The sequence below is a fragment of the Falco peregrinus genome, chromosome 5 (assembly GCF_023634155.1).
Source record: "Falco peregrinus isolate bFalPer1 chromosome 5, bFalPer1.pri, whole genome shotgun sequence".
NCBI lineage: Eukaryota > Metazoa > Chordata > Aves > Falconiformes > Falconidae > Falco > Falco peregrinus.
In genome coordinates this window covers 21,245,127-21,262,195 of record NC_073725.1, presented here as the reverse complement: position 1 = coordinate 21,262,195, position 17,069 = coordinate 21,245,127, and the positions used below count along the sequence as shown (strand labels likewise).

The following is a 17,069-nucleotide window of genomic DNA, read 5'->3' as shown; positions in this document are numbered from 1 at the left end:
TCCAGCTCTTGCTGAAGCCCATGAAAATGAACAGCTCTCGGCACTTCATACCGAGTGGCTATGTCAGCCTGGCTTTCCTCAAAAATAAGCCTGTATTGGAGGGGCCATAAAGTCATTTTTAATAGCCGGCCCTCGAAGTCTCAGAAAGAAAAGGGATCTTTTCCAAATCCTCAAACAATCAAATGCTCTCATCAAACAAAGGTATTTCAAAATAGGGTGGCTTCTCTTCCAAAATAATAATAAAAAAAAAAAAAAAAAAAAGAGGGCAACTGAATCCAACTTTTCATTTTGAGAAAGAAGTCTTCTGGGAGGGAAACACAGAGAGGGGGGGACAGGCTTAAAGCAAAACCTGAGTATTTATTTACTAGTCTGCAATATACGAGCGATGCGCTGAGCGGCTTTTCCTGCGGCTGCCACCCACCTGCCCTGCCACCCGGGCAGCTCACTGCACCCCCGGGGTGCTGTCTGCCCTGCCCAGCATTTCGGGTGCACCCAGGGGCAAGCTTTCTGCGGAAAGCCCTTGCTTCAAGGCACCGCGTAGGAGATGCTGCAGCTCACTGGTTGCTCCTACGGGCTGGTCAAACAGCACGGGACCTCAGTGCTGGCTGAGGGTTTGAGGTTGTCTCATCACGCAGGTACAACTACCCTGAACACCAGCCTTGTCACAGGAGCTTGCAACAGCCCAGCAAGTTAGTTAGAGTCTCATTCTACTCCCAAGATATCCATAAGCCCTTGACTCAAGGTGGTGTTGCAGAGAGCAGTGGGTCTGGGCCTCACATACAGTGAACATTTTTATGGCAGCATTCTGAAAACTACCTCGAAAAAAGACAAGCTCTGACTAGTTCCAATGACTTAGATCACCAACACAGCGAGCCAACTGCACTGCAGAATAATAAGGACATCTCTTCATCTCTTGAGCATATTTTCACCAATCAAACTTCCATTTTCCTAATATTAAAGCTTTGGTATGACATCACAAGAGAAACTCTTTGTATCCACCAAAGCCAGATGAGACTCACAATCATTTATGGCCATATTTTTCCTGAGAGACTGTCTCACAAACAATCAGAGAACATCTGCTAGAAAGCATTTTAAAATGAAATCTGACCTACAATTCAACTCTGCGGCAGTGGTTTGACTGTTTAAACAAATGCATGCCCTTTAAATCTTAAATTATGAGATAGTTTGTTGAAAGTGTAATGTATTTAGCTTTTATCTAATAACCTCCAGAAATGTAATCAATCCCTCCTTAAAACAGTTCTGAAAGAAATGGCAAAAATGAAAAAAGGCTCCATTTTCATTAGTCATAAATAAAATGACAGCATCCACCTCTAGGGGTTCCGGAGATGTTCCATTGAGAAATTTCCCAGGACTCAATGTATGTGCTTTGGGAAGGTTAGTTTAGAAACATCTCTGGTGTAAATATTGTTGGTCAACACAAATCCGTCCTACAGAAATAAATTCCAGGTTTAGCTGGTTTTGTGCCTGTTACTATTTTGCTGGTTTCTACAGAAAGTTACATGGAAAAATCTAACCGCCTGTCCAAACATTATAGTCTTGAGATTGCCAGGTGCTGAATGCATTTTCTGCAGCATTCCAATACAAACCTGAATTTAAAACCAATACACGTTGATATTAAAGCCTTGAAGTGGGATGTGGGGTCTGTCATAAGGACGGACATAATTCTACTACTATCATCTTCAGAGCTTCTTCAGCCCCCTATGCAGTAGTATCATTCTATTCATGGCATTCAGAAATTAGTTACTTTTGCTTCACATTAAGAAATGCAGACTTCTTTAAAAAATCCAGCAGGTACACTGACTCCATGATGCTGCCTGCCCACATATTTGGACAGTACTTATATTTTTCTTAACTCAGGGGAATTAGAGAGGGAAAGTGGTATTTTTTTTTTTTGAAGTGCCACAGTCATCAAGCCCTTACAGCATGCTCTGAATCGCACTGAAGCCAACAACATCTTTCCACTGACTGAAATATTAAAGCCCTATCCACTGTCAAGGAGAGCCTCTGCTCTCTGATTGTTTATATACTTCCTAAAATTACTCATTAGCAATCCATTGTTATGATCTCCTCCATTTTGTATATATTATTCACTGGTATGCAAATTGAAACTCAAACATCTGGATGTAATCTGGGCAGCCTCTGAAAAGCATATCTCTGAGTGATTTCCCTTACGTTTGAGCCTTACAGCTTAATTAGCCAACTTTTTAAGCCCATGAAATCATGTGCAAACCAGGATATCTCTCAGCTAATAGCTTGTGTCATGAAGGGTTGCTGCAAATAAGAACAGTTCCTTAATGAGCTATAATTACAGAAGGACTAAATGATAGTATGCAAACAGCTTTGTATAGACAGAAGGGAAGACAAATTAAAACCTCTTTCATGTCATCTTTACTCCCATGAATAATACTTTTGAAGTTAGTAGTACTGCCTGTAGAGGTAAGGATTACTCCTGGGTATGAGCTGATCATGCATGGTCACTACAGACGTTGGCATGGAAAAGCAGAATTGTATCAGAAGGCTTCCTCGTTTAGGTTGGGGGAAAGGGAGTTTTCAGCAGGGTGGGATTTAATTAAATCCATGGAAGTTAACAACTGTACTTACCAATTGATTCTGGTAGGCGGTAACAGCAGTAAAAACTGTCTCTGGAAAGATAAACGTCCTGAACTCTTCTGATTTCAGATTTAGCAAAGAAGCCGTGTGATCCTTCTTCTTAATAATGTGGACCCTTGGCTGGTACTTGTGCATCGAATTCAAAATGATCTGCAAGGAAGAGTGACAAGGTTCTGTCCTGAGAGGAAGGTTGGCAGGACCCTCAAAAGCTTTAAAACTGTAGGGGGTGGGGGGAAGATCTAATTAACATGGCAGAGGAGACAACTGAAATGTAACTAGCCAGAGGCTGATTTTCAGAGCAAACTTTCCAGCTCCTTTGGGCAGTTCCAGAAAATGAAGGTGGAAAAGCAGACATCCCGGGAGCTAGTTTCCTCTCACTCCTACGCCATTGGCGAGCACATGTTTTTTGAAGCATAAATACCTGTTCCTACAGGTGAGGTGTTTTACATACAGAATTTGTTATTGCTAGTGTGTGCCCAAGTTTGTAGGTGTCTGCTGCAAGTGTAAATACATAACTCTTGAAAGCTCACGACTGAGAATCCACACTTGCAAAAATGTGCAGGTGCAGAATGAAAACAGCCAGGGATCCCTCAAAAAAAAACCCAGACAAAAAAAATAAAACCCAACCAAAAAAACACTACCAGCAGCAGCACAAACTGGCTGACCAAAAATAAAACTCCCCATGTCCTTTTACTGTGGCAAACCTTTACAGCAAACTGCTTCATAGATGCTCTTTGGTGTAGACTACCAAAAATGAGAGCAAAGAGGGAAACCAGTACAGAACCCCCAGGTTTTGCCATTTTATCCTCATTAATAATTGTTTACGAGCTCCCAAAACAATTCGAAACCTGATGTACCAACTACCCAATTTCAGCGTTCACTGGAGTCAAACCAAGAGTCCCACTTGCTTCAGTTACCACTGGCTGGAGGCCTGTTTGGCTGCCTCTAACCACAGTATTACAATATAAGAATTAAATACAGAGCTCGGCTTGCACCAGTCCTTGTTTTGGATATAATCACAGTCACAAGACGAAATTGGCAATGGTGTGGGTGGTTCTATTTTGCAGGGGCCATAACAACGTTACAGTCAGCTCCGTACATCTGGAATAGCTAATGCGCATTCCTCAGGAAGCGTTAACTTCAGCTGAAACACAGCAGAAGTGGTGCAGTATTTCATGCTAACTCAGTCAACGAGAAAGGTTGCACGTTGCATTGGAGTGGGGAGCTTAGGGACAGCTCTGTTGAGGCTAAAATTTCCATCAGTGTTTTCTTTGCTGCTCCTTCGGGGCCAAATGTTGTGAAGACCGGCACTGTGACTTAGAAGGGTGGGACACACAGTGACAAGAAAGTCATTACAGTGATGGGGAACCATTGTCCTGAAAGTGTTGCGTGTCTGCTTTTACCAGCACAAGTGCTTTCCCAAATGACTTTACCATTTTACATACACACACACACCCTGCCCGTTGACCTTGCCTTTAATATCTTTAGCACTTTTCCCTCTCTCTGTAAAATTTTATCTTGCCATCCTAGTCACTTGGGCTGCTCTAAGCAGCTGGAAAATACACTTTAAAGGGCAGTGCATGGATGGTGATGAGCTTACCGAGGGGTTGGCCCACAGAGCTTCCCATTGCCTTTCATGGCCGTGATATTCACACCAAGACATTACATCTGAGCAGCAGCCGAGCGGAAAGAGGAAAAAGCTGTGACAGAGCAGCTCCCACGCATGCCCTTCCCTTTCACTCCTCTCTGAATGCAAGCGGTGATAAAGAAAAACCCATCTCTCAAACAAGACCATGTAATCCTTTATGAAAGTTTTCCAGAACCAAAAGCTACATGGACAACATCCCCTGCCACCATGCTCTTCCCTCCACCTTCCCACCGGAGGCAGATCAGGTCATTCAGGTACAAAACAAGTACTGAAGGTAGCCAGGAGGTCACAAAAGACCCATGGCCAAGGTTAAGGTCACTATTTCCTTTTCGTGAGGGTCCATGCACGTAGCACTCCACCTGCATCCCCGCACAGGCTGCTGATGTTGCACTACTCAGTGATAGTGAAGTCAGCAGGATACTGCACAAAGACACAATGCCCATTAATTCCATGTGGCTTCTTCTGTTAGTATCATCAGAACAGCCCAAAGGAATTAGATACACAGCGTGCATCTCTCCAGAGTACCCCCAAGGGTGGTCTCAGAGTCCAAGCCGTCGCCCACCTGCATGGTGTAGCTATCATAGCTATTGGGAAATCCCTGATGCCAGGTGTGCGATACCCGTGCTCGCCTGCCCCGAGAGAAACATCAGGTAGGCATACCCTTACAGCAGCCCCCTGGCACACGCTTGCAGGCAGCACAGCATGGTCACAGGCCCCCAGCCATCCCGCCTGCCTTCGTGCTGACAGCCTGCAGCAGGGGAGATGACCAGGATCCATCTTTACAGGATCCTGTTTGCTGTAAGGTCAGGCAGGTTTGTAGGCATCTGGTTCCCACTGGCTACAGACCAGTCACCAGAGGCAATCTGGATGCCAGCTGCAAAATCCCTGAGGTGGCTTTGAATTCAGGAGCTATTCTGTGAATGCAGCTTCCATATTCACCAAAGAAGAGCGTTACCCGGCGAAGTTTCCTTTCAAAAAGCATGGAGGTTCCTAACTTCTGCCAGGTTGACTCTAAAAAAAACCAACTCTGGGCATAGCTCCTCGTGTCTGTTCCGAAACCCCTACTTTCACAGTTACTTGTTGGCCATGTTCACACCTTTACATTTGCTTTTGCAAGCATTCATGTGTTTGAGCTTTGCTATCATAAATGCCAGAAAAACAACTGCAATAATGTATACACTCACGGTTCACCTCACCAGAAACCAGAAACGACGCCACCCCAACTAAGTGCAACCAAAAGTCCTGAAAGAATCAGCCTGTGTGTAAAACCACCAGAAATCTGGGAAAAAAATCATGTTCATAAATGTCCCACAACCAGGGAAATGGGAATTACTCGTTCAGCTATAAAAATCCAGAGACAGGAGCCATTTCCTTCCTCTGGTAAGGATATCTCAGTGTGTTTCCATGGAGCAAGCTGTATGTCATGCACACAGAGATAAGGCTGCTGCCTGATGCTCGGGGAGAACATGTACATGGCTCTGAGGTTATGCATGCTGCTGGAGATACACAAGCAGAAATGTTTGCCAACTCCAAAAGTCTTGAAATAAGAGAAAACAAACAAATGCTAGAACAAACAAATGCCTCTCTTCTCTTCAGGTTCCTTTTCAGGAAATGAACCGCCCTACAAATAAAACACCACAATTACCTTCACAACCAAAACTGTCTTCTGGAGGATGGAGAAAGCAAGCAAGTAGAACTGGAATCAGGTTGGATCCAGCTTCTCTACCTATAACTAGTATTTAAAGGCATCTTTTAGGTCACTCAAATTTCCTCAGGAACCAACACGCATTATCGAACGTAATTAAGATTTTAGCAGGTCAGTTTAAAAGATCTTGTTAGTGAAGAAGGGCTCTTTTAGACTGAAGGGAGAGATTTCAGGAGGGATTTAGATTCTCCCCTTCTCTTAGTACATGGGAGCTCAGAAATGCCATTGATCATATCACCATGAGCCCTCCTTAAGAGCTCCAGAGAATTAATTTCTTTCTTAATTCTAGTGAGCATCCAATGACAGTATCTACATAGCTTCAATAAAGCAGCACATAAAAGCTGACAACCTAATTTGGAACATAAAACCCCACAAAATATTAAAAAGGGAATGCTCTGCGAAGGGGCAGCACCTGTCACACAAACCTCAACACAGGATCAAGCCTTCAGGGCTTGTTCTGAACAGAATATGCAGAACTTTCCATCGACTTTGGCTGTCCAAAGCCTTTGCATAAAGCATGGGATCCACCTCTGCTGCTGCTTTGAAAGTCAATCGGGAGGACGCATCTCAAATGCTGCAGATCCTTTTCTCCCACTGCCTGTATCTGAGACTATTACATCTTCTTGCTCTGTCACATGTCTCTGTTCCCGACAGCTTCTCAGACCTACTTCTTTTTTATACTCATCTGGGCTTCTGGGAACTGCACCACTCCTAACAGGTTTGCAATATACTGCTGCGAGCCCTTTATTAGAGGCACACATGGCCCCTGTTATGATGAAAAATGCTTCTTTTTAAATGTGCACGTATACTGCTCTATCATCACTCGGTGATAGAGCCCACAAATCTTCAGCTTTGCCCTTCTACAGATTATGAAATAAAAGAGAAGAAGAAGAAGAAAAAAAAAAAAAGACATTCTCTGCTAGTCAGGAAGGGAGCAACAGTGGGAACCAGATTCAAGAAAAATATACCCACAGACAGATCTTTACAAAAGAACAACACAGAGGCATCTATCTGGGCTTTCTTTTGTTTTTCTTTTTTTAACTCCTTTTGTTGTTGTTGTTGTCTCCAGGATGTGTTTTAAATGACCATGGCTGTGGTTCAATTCTTAGGCCTTGAAATGATAAAAATTCTCTTTCAGATGAGAAGCATTTGCACAGAACACAGCTCAGACAAATGGTCACCACCTCACACGGTCCAAAAAGGCAATAAGTACTGCACTATGGGAGGGATTTCTGATACCCTGTATGCCACAATTATTCAGTTTTACAGGTTTAGTTACTCCTGCGCAGGCTTCACAGTTCAAAATCATTCCTCTCTTTCCCGACACCTTGTTTACTAACACTGCCTTTATCTTTGGTCTTCTTAACTGTCCCCTTCTCAGCCAACAACCCTTCCAAAACCACCCCCTGCTCTTTCAGCCTTCCCCTGGGGAACTGCCAAGCCCAGAGGCAACACTTTTAGCTCCTCCTTTACAATTTGGAGGTGCTACCAATCCATTTCTGCACTTTACAGGCACTTTTGGGGAGGGGACAGGACCATTTTTCTTACCACCTACTATCAGACAGTGAGTCAGGTAGCTAAAGGGGTTGTCCGGATGATGGAGCATAGCAGGAGCTTATGGCCAGCAGCTCTGCATTCTATTTACCATCTTCCAGCCTCAGGGCTTTGTGAGAACAAACTGGTGCCAATCAGAGCTGGGACCCATCTCATTTAGAGGCCCAAGTCCACCCTGTGACACCTTGACTTGCAGGTAGCCTACAGTTATTTCAAGAGCAACTGAGACACACTTTTTTTTCTGATTCAGTAGTCCTTGCTTTGGTGTCACATCAGTATTTTCTGCTGACTCTGTGCCCATGCTGTGACAAATCTGGAAGTAAAAGAGCTCTTACTGATGGACCAGCCCTAACAAGTTGCCTGTAATGAGAGGGAGCTTCCAAGCACACACGGAAAAATGTGTGAGCTTGACAGCCAAAGCAAGTGGCAGAACATACTGCCAAGTCACCAGAAAACACAGTCAGAAGCACGACAAAAAGACCACCTGCCTCCCTTCTCTCCCTCGCTTTGATGGTCAACTCCACCCTGAACCTGCCCCCGATGGATGTTCTGCCTCTGGTGGCAGTAGGAGCATAATTTGAATGCTTGCGTTGACCTGGGCTCTACCTTATGAAAGGTCAAAAAACTGAGTTCTGAAGCCACCTGTTCCTCAACAACAGATTAAAACCCAACGTGTTTAAGCTTCGCGCAGCATCTTCCTCCACCGCAGTGTGAAGGGCTGGCCAGGAGAGAGGGAATACGGGGGCCACGGCAGCTTTTCCCCATCACAGTCCCCCTCTCAAAAGCTTAGCCCTGCAGCACAAGCGAGCTGTTCCCCTGCACCAGTTGCTTCACCCTCACCCACCAGGAGGGCTACTCACATGGCCGTGCTGATCCAGCTCGTTGTTGGTGAGTTTGACTTTTTCGAAGGACACCATCTGCTTCAGTAGCTGCTCTCCTGTGAACGGCGAGTCGGGGTGCACGTACAGCCTAAAACACATAGGGAAAAGGCCTGCTCAGAAAAAAATCTCACCTCGTGGCTTGTGCGTGTGCATCACTTCTGTAGGAAATTGAAAAGCCCGTAGGATCTTGCTTTTGGGATATGCAGTGGTTTCACAGACGTGGGTTTCCTGATGGCTTAGGGTAATACAGACCGGCTACTTGAACAAGACACAGTCTCCCCCAAATTAATGAATGCCTGAAATATGACCATTGATGAAAGACAATGAAGCAGACAAGTTGTTTATTTCACTGGAATGTAATGAAGAATCCCATGTCCAACTGCTAGATTGCTCTCTAACCATACCTAGTATTTTTATCTAGTTATCTAAAATGGAGACATTAACTAACATTCGCTGTTGTGTCTTTTCCCAAATGAAAAATCGATCATGTCTTTCTCCACAGCTGTACTAACAAGCACTTAAAATAACAATGACTACAGCTCCAAGAGAAAAAACACGGTGTCATTAGAGAGATAATGGGGGAATGCAGATAAAAATGCATTTTTCTTTATATGTAACATTAAGCCGTGATAATGATTTTAACCTGCACTCGATCACACGTTAGCTGTGGTGACGTCTGTTTACAAGAGGCTGAAGGCTGCAGTCCAGCACAGTGGTCTGACATTCAAAATTAATTGCAGCTCCGTAATTAACAATCCACCACTTGGGAAATTAAACAGAAGAAAAGGAAGCACAGAAGACATGTAGATACAATGATATATACGTTATGACTAGACTAATTACAAGTGCCAGGCTATTTAAAAACAATGAATTTATAGGAATAATGTACTGCTGAAAATTACTTGACTCAAAACTTTTTTTGTGATAGCGAATTAAAGGCTGAACTAGACCTTCAGCTAGTGCAAACCAGACCTGTTCTGCTTCTGTCGGTGCTGGTTACCCCTCGCTGAGGGCCTGACTCTCATTTTGGGTGATGTCCTTGGCCACACGGATGGATTTCTTCCATTAGGTGGGTGGGGCAGCACTGAGATGCCGGGTTAGAAAGATAAACATTTTTTGTTGCTGTTGAGCTACGATTTTGGTTAGGCAAGAGGGGAATGGAAAAACCACTAAACGGTGGGGCGTAACTCTCTGATGGACTGCACTGATCCCTAATCAAGGAATGCCCATACTAAAGACTCCAGGGAGCACAGCTCTGTTGCTCAAAGAGGAAGGGGATCTGATACTGCACTCTCCATTTTTGCCAGCAGAATCCCCAAGACACAGTGAAACTAAAATTTTACCGGCACAGCTCGCTTCCGATGTGCAGGATGTTTTCCTTACATTGATCCACAGCACAGCTTGGCTGGTGTAGCTGTGTCCACAGGAGGGATGCTGAGCCAGGGTTCCTGTTGCAATAAAATATTCCTAGCATACAGGCGTCCTCACTGCTATCGACTCTGCTGATTGCCCTGCAAAGCTTATGAAAAATTATGATGTATCTGAAAACCCAAGACATGGAATTCTGTCACATCAAAGGACTTTTACCTCTCATGAAAACTAACTTTGCCTTCCTGTGAAAAAATCTACAAAAATCTCAATTTTTAGAGCCCTGAATTAGCGAAGGCAAAACAAAAACAGTTCCAAACATATCCTGCAACTTTTCAGCCAGTTTTGTGATTTTTTTTTTTCCCCTCCCCTGGAGCCTGAGTCCTAATTTTGAATGTCTGGATAGCTAATAATGTTTACTGTGATCAGAGAGTGTCAGGCTCAGCAAGTTTTGGCTAATTGGGACCAAAAAGCCAAACTATTTCAAATATGTGCTGGGAAATGAGTAAAGATCTTCATGTGTCTAAAAGCTGAGCACCATTTGTTTCACACCATAGGCGGTTAATACCTGGCACTGCTTTCAGACTACAAAGTGCCTGGATGCTAGCAGAGTGCCAACGGGAAAGTCCCTGAAGGATGGGCACCTGATGTACATGGTTACCTAAATGTATTAATAGAAGACCTTGCTTTTCTTCTGATTTCCTATATGCTGTCAATCCCACTGCAACATGTGGTTCCACCTGGTGAACTTCCCCTATCCACATGCTTCCGCTACTGCTACGGTCTAACTTTGTATGCCTGGGAGAAGGGGCTTGAAAACTAGACAGATCACCCTCTGAAGTAGAAGCCGTCAATGAGACTGTGAGCCCGCATGAGCGAACGGCTTGGAGAAATAAATGTGCACGCTCCAGCACAGCACGCGAGGCTCCCCAGAAGTTCACGCGGCCTCTGCTGCCTAAGGCCAGTCAGATGCCAGGGGCTGCTCCCTTCAATTCACAAGGGCTTTAGAAGCCATATTTGGATGTGAATTCACTCCACAGTATATAATGCTTCACGATATATGCACAGTTTGGGTACTGCTTCCTTCATGCATATTTTGGAACGTGACACTGCTCTCCTATTTAGTTTAACAGTTGGACTGGTCCTACAAGCCCCGTGCATGCTGCTTTTAATTACCTTAATGTCTCAATTTGCAAAATATAATACCTTTTAAAGTTTCCTTCCTAGAGTTCTCTGTAAGTGTCTGAACACCGTAACTTCATTAAACAAATGATTGTAGCCAAATAGTGTTAAAAAAAAAACAAACAAACCAAAAAAAAAAACCCCAACCAACTTTTGAGTGAAAGAAAGAAGTTAAAAAAGGAAGAAGAGCAAGTAAAGGTACATGCTGAAACTTATTAAACTGATGTTTCACGCAGTCTTAGCAATTTGGAAGAACAAACATAAAATATCACATAGGAATTCTATACCCAGATAGCACTTTAGAAGATTTACAAAAGACTCTCTGAAAAGTATTTTTATTTAAGTGTTCGTTGCAACATAAACTTATCTTAAACACTGACAGCAGGAAGACAGGGCTAAAACTAGCTTTTATAGCAAGTTCCCTGAAGGGCTAATCTTTCAAAAAGAATCACAGAATACTTATTAATTTTTTAAAAAAAGCTGTCTTAGTGTTGAAAGTTATTTTTGTAATGGAAAAAGCAAAACATCTAGCGGGTTTGATCCTGCAAAATCTTACACCCATGCACAATGTGACACCTTAATAGTTCCCTGATGCCATCGCGCCTGTGCAGATGCAGGCAGTGATGTGCGTGGGGAGTCAGCACCTCTGTACCAGCACCCAGGCACTAAGCACACGTACACCCCTCCCCAATACCCCTTGAGTGAGGAGAGCTAAAACCATGTGTTTGGAGGACAAGAAATCCTGACTTCATTAAGGGCTCCTGTCACTGGAGCAGGACCAAACCTGTTTCAAGATGGAAGAAGTGCTACTTTTAATCTGTTCAAGCAAGACTGAGGACTCCCACCTCAAAAGATGCATTAACACTCCAGAAGAAGCACTAGTAATGCAAACATCAGCATGCTGAACCTCTTGACATCCTTTTTCTCAAACAGGAGCATAAGAAGGATAAAATGCATAAATGTATACGTAAGTACCGTTCACACAAAGAAAAAGCAATCTGTGCCTGTGCTGGGATCAGTAGTGTTTTGGCTAAGCATCTTGAAAATGAAATGGGAAAGGTATACATTTACACATAGGACCAAAATATTCTGAAAACATCCTGAAAATGAAACAGCACAGCTATACACTTGCACATAGGGGCACTGATCCAATGGGGACCTGAAAGATCCAGGACCAGTACAATGACAATAAATATTAAACTCCAAGAAAGTTTGACCCCAGCTCTAAAACACTCAATAGGGCAGCTGCTAATTATTCCAAAGATCAGTCTCTTGTCTGATGTTCTTATATTTCCTCATTCAACTAGTCTATGCCAGATAGAGCGTGAATTAGCAATCTATTTATAGGTATCCCAAAAAGCGCTTGAACAGAAAAATAAGAAGGGGAAAACCCTGCCTTAAAGCTATTTCTGTCCTTCCCTTATTTCTTCTTTTGATGCTGACTCCTTTGGAGCAGGATCCATGTTTTTCCTTTGGGTTTTGATCAGTGCCCATTACAATACGTCAAATGAAGCCCTCAGACGTTAACCACATTGCAAGAAGGATTTTTTGGCCATGAAAACAAAGCCGACATAACTCCTAGGTTGCTGACTTTAATCACAGCTTCTCTGCATGCGCTTTTTGTTTGTTTACTTCCCTGAGCCGCCTTACAGAAATCAGCAGTCAGCAAGATTTCAGTTGAACTATTTATATGAGGAAAGTGTGCAGGATTTGATCCCTATACTCACACACAGAAAAAAAAAAAAAAAAAAAAGTGCTTCCATTTCTTGCGTTTCACTTTTAATTTCTCCCTCAGTAATAAGCAAGTTCTTAACCCCAGGCTAAGCCACCTGGAGCGGGTCTGTGTGCCTGCGCAGAGCCCTCCACGAAAAGTTTCTTTGAAGCCAGAGAGGCATCCACATTATTTCCATATCTCCGGCTCTGACTCAGCAAAGCCGTTCGACATGTGCTTCAGTCTTACTGGACCTGGCGACTTAAGTACGTACTGAAGTGCTGGGCTGAAGACGATGAAGCGTGGGTCTCCACTGAGTGCCCTCCTACCTACAGCCGAGCCCTGCAGCCTCAGTTTCCCAACGCTGAAAGGAATTGGTCATTCATTACATTAACAAAAGGATTTTAGAAATTAATTTTCTACAGCATTTTGTTTCTGTGTAGAGAAGGAGGGTAATTTGCTTAATTTTTTCCCAACTTCTCAGAAAATTCTGATTTCTTAACAACAAAAATCTCTGTGCTGTAGAGCTGATCCATACTTTGCCTACTATCTAATAGCCAACTAAAAGCAAGAATAAAATTATTGGTTAGCAAACGCTGGATATGTAATCAAGAAATAATATCATTTCAAGCATAAACAGCACTGTACTGTAATGCAGTACTTCTACTTGGACTTGGCTGGTGGTGCTTGGATTGTTTTAAATTATGAAGTCAAATACGGGGAGGGGGGGGCAAACCCAAGAGACAAAACAATATCTTTTTTAAAAAAAGCTTTCTATCTGAATTACAGCAAACATTTTTATTTACAAAAAAAAAAAAAAAGTATATATGTACAAGAGCTTTCAGCCAAATCCTGCATACCTTTGAACATTCAGTTTAAATCAAACCTCAAGCAGAGATTTGAGGCCCGATTCTGCATCACAAAAATTAATCATAGTTCTACCATCAACTTTGTTGAGCACAGACTCAAAAAATCTCATACTGCTGTTTGCAAACAGTGTGGAAAGATTAATAGCAGGTATTTCTTGAAATTTAAAAAAAAAAAAGGGGGGGGAAATAAAAGGACCAGCAGTAAAAATCTACAAACCTTGCAGGGAGCGGAGGGTCAGCTTTTCCAGCCACTAACCAGGAAGACCTGTGGTAGGCATATCTATATCTTTTATTGTCCACGGGAACTATATCCATTAACACAATGTACTTGGCTTCGGGATCCACTCCCGAGAAGGAAACCCTGATGGTAGGAAACATTCTCCTGAAATAAAGGCAAATCAAAAAAATAAATAAGTGGATGGAAGGCAGAAATAAGAGAGCTTCCGAAAAGCTTAAAAGTAAGAATTCTATTTGAAACCACCTGAAAAAAAAATAATCAAAGCATCTAATGATTCTGCTTCAGCGTGATAGAATTTAATTCCTGTGCATCTTTCCAATACACAGAGAAAGAGCAACTTGAGATCAGAACTATTTTTTGGAAGCAAAAAGAAAAAATGGAAAAAGCAAAAAAGAAATGTACTTTTTGCCCGTTAGTTAAAAATACACCACGACTTCAGAAAATAGCTGTACCTAAGGACAACTAAGTCCTTAGAAACGTGGGGGGTTTAATGGAATCCGTACTAGTGTTAGGGAAATATTGCAGAAATTATTTCCGTTAATATTCTCACATGTTTGAGATGCATGTTATTTAAGCCTGCTCGCGAAATTTCCGAGAAGAATTTTCAAAACTAAACTTTCCTGTCTTTACTTAAATTTTGACAAAACGCGATTTCAAAATGTAAGGTTATGCCACAGATCAGAAATAATTAACTTTAAACAGTTTAAAATGTTGAACTTCAAATTGCAGATTTTATACGGGGGTTGTTTTTTGTTTTTCTTTACTTTTTAAAACACATGCTGGTAGACATCGCTAGTTAAGAGAAAAAAAATCGTCGGGGAACTACATTCATAACAAGTAACTTTGGGGGTTACAAAACCCGACAAGACATTTGGCTCCTGGGGACTGCGTTTGACTGGCCAAACCCCACAAGCTTTTCGCAGAAACGGCGGGGTTTGGGGTGACGGGAAAACCTGGGGTTCTTTTGCATCTTTTTTGCAACCGAGAGAGAAGGGAAACACACCGCCCCGAGCGCCGGCTGGATTACACCCCCGCGCCCCCGGCCCCGCACAATCTCCGCACCGCGCGGAGCAGCTTTTAGCCACAAACAAATTATGAGGGGGACAAAATTTCTCCCCTGGGACCCCACACCCCCCGCTTCGCTTTCAGCCGGCACCGCACCCCGCCGCGCCTCTCCCCCCGCGGGGCTCCGCGCACCGCGCAGCGCCGGGCTCAGCCCGCCGAGCGGCTGCTGAGCAGCGCGGCGGCGCGAAGGGGCTTCACCCTCCTCCTCCTCTCTCAGCCCATCCGAGCTGCTCTCCCCAAATCAACCCCGTGGGCTTCTGTTCGTTTTGCCTTCTTCCCCCCGCCCCGTCCCAAGCTGCCTGCGGGAGGAGCCCGCAGGGAACGCGGGGTGCCCAGACTTACCTCCCCGACTTGGTGATGATCATCTCGGTACCCAGTTCGTGAAACTTGTCCCAGAGCTCTTTGGTCTCCAGGCTGCAGGAGATTTTGGCCATCTCCTCGCTGGGGATGATGGGGGTGGTGGGGATGAGGGGCTCGGTGCACAGGGTTGAAGGGCTGGTGCTAAAATCCCCGTGAGGGTCCAGGCTGGATAAGTCACTCAAAGTCTGGGCGCAAGAGGATTTCTCAACGAATTGTTCTGCAGGGTTTGGAGCCGGGGGAGAAAAATTTAGAGAAAGAGAGAGATGGTTCAGCCAGGACGGGGCGACCGCCGAGAAAAACCATTAAAAAACAAAACAAAAAATAAAACCAACAAAAAACCAAACCCCCACCCGAAATAAAATCAAAACAAAAGGCTGTTTAGCTGCGGCCCCCCGCCCCCCCGCGCTGGTCCTTAGGCGTCAGGTCATCACTGGGGGACAGCGGTGGTGACTTTCGCAGATGAGCTCCGGGAGAAGCCCGGCGCGGGGCCTCTCCCTGAGAGCGTCCGGGGGGTGATGCGCGGGGGGCGGCGGGGCGCTGCGCGGTCCTGCGCGCTGCCCCTCTCCCAGCCCAGGGTTCCATGGAAGGGTCATTCATTCTCATTAAAACGGGAGCGCCCGGCTCCGAGGCGCTGCGGAGGGCCGGGGTGACGCTGGGAGAGCACGGCGGCCGCTCCTCAGTTGCACGGCTGGCAGAGGAGCCCTAGCGCGGAAGCGCAGGCTCCGCGCTCCCTCCGCGGGGCAGCGAGCTCCTGGCACTCGCTCAGGTTCGCCGGGGCTGCCCTGCGCGGGGCTGAGCGCGCCCCGTCGGAGAAACTGGCTGCAACATGCGCGGGTGCGGTAGCTGCCGCCGACGCTCCCCGCCGCAAGCCCCGGGAGCCTGGGGGGCTCCGAGGGGGGGGGGGGGTGGGGGGTGGGGGGGTGTCAGCCCACGAACAGGATCGGAGGGAGCGGGGCTGCCGGGCGCACTGCGACGGATCCAGCGCCGAGAAGGACCCAAAGGCGCCCGGCCCCTACGGAGAAACGTTTCGCCCCGACCGCTGGTGACACAAGCCGAGTTCCTGGCGGTGCTCCCCTTCGAGTCCTAATAGAATGGCGTGGGGGACCCAGTTTAAAAATATATTATTTTGGGGGGGAAAATTAATTGAACGAGCGTTTTCCGGGAAAAAAGAATAATTAAATGAAGGAAACTACCTACGTTTAACACAAGACCCTGTAAACACGTCAAACGCGAACAGTGCAACATTCCCGGCCTACGTTATCACCCAGACGAAAAAGTTTACAATGAATCCCTGGACTATGTGAAATCTGTTGGGTCAGTTGATGAGCTGAAGCAGACGCTGAGAGCGCTGCCTTTTCTGCGTGCTTGTAAGACTGAATGTAATCTTGTTCATTGGCGCCCTGAAAGCTTAATACAATTTTTTTATTTGCTTTTTTTTTTTTTTTTTTTTAGTTTTCTTGGGTACAAGCAAGGACCACAAGCCGCAGAAACTGGGATGGGGGGAGGAGGGGAAAACGTTGATGTGTTTAAAGAGCCTTCGGGAATCTGAATCGAGGCGAATCTGAATAGAAGCGAATTCGCTTGCCCGAAAATCGCGAGGAATTACTATAAAAATGCTCCTGCTCAGTGTAGAGTAAAACAGTCTGTACGAGCCTACACCGAGTAGTTGTGGAGCAAGGGGATTTTCGGGTCTACGTACAAATTGTACTACCCCTTACAAGCCTAGGCACGATACCGGAGATTCTCTCAAGACTTCAAAAACATAGATGATTTGCAATAAATATTTAAGAGGTTTATTTCATACCAGCGAAGAGAAACGTTAATTACCTCGGTCTGTGGGATTACTCTACGAATGGC

General features: G+C 44.8%; 1 protein-coding gene across 1 annotated transcript in view; it reads right to left on the bottom strand.

Moving 5' to 3' along the window:
- The window catches only part of TBX20 (T-box transcription factor 20), a 40,323-nt gene that overhangs the window by 22,766 nt on the left and 488 nt on the right, over nt 1-17,069 (bottom strand). The window contains exons 2-5 of the mRNA XM_055806612.1: nt 15,195-15,429; nt 13,767-13,931; nt 8,399-8,507; nt 2,623-2,781 (exon numbers count right to left, since the gene is read on the bottom strand). Coding sequence (XP_055662587.1) covers nt 2,623-2,781; nt 8,399-8,507; nt 13,767-13,931; nt 15,195-15,429 — 668 coding nt within the window. The remainder of the gene's footprint in view (nt 1-2,622; nt 2,782-8,398; nt 8,508-13,766; nt 13,932-15,194; nt 15,430-17,069) is intronic.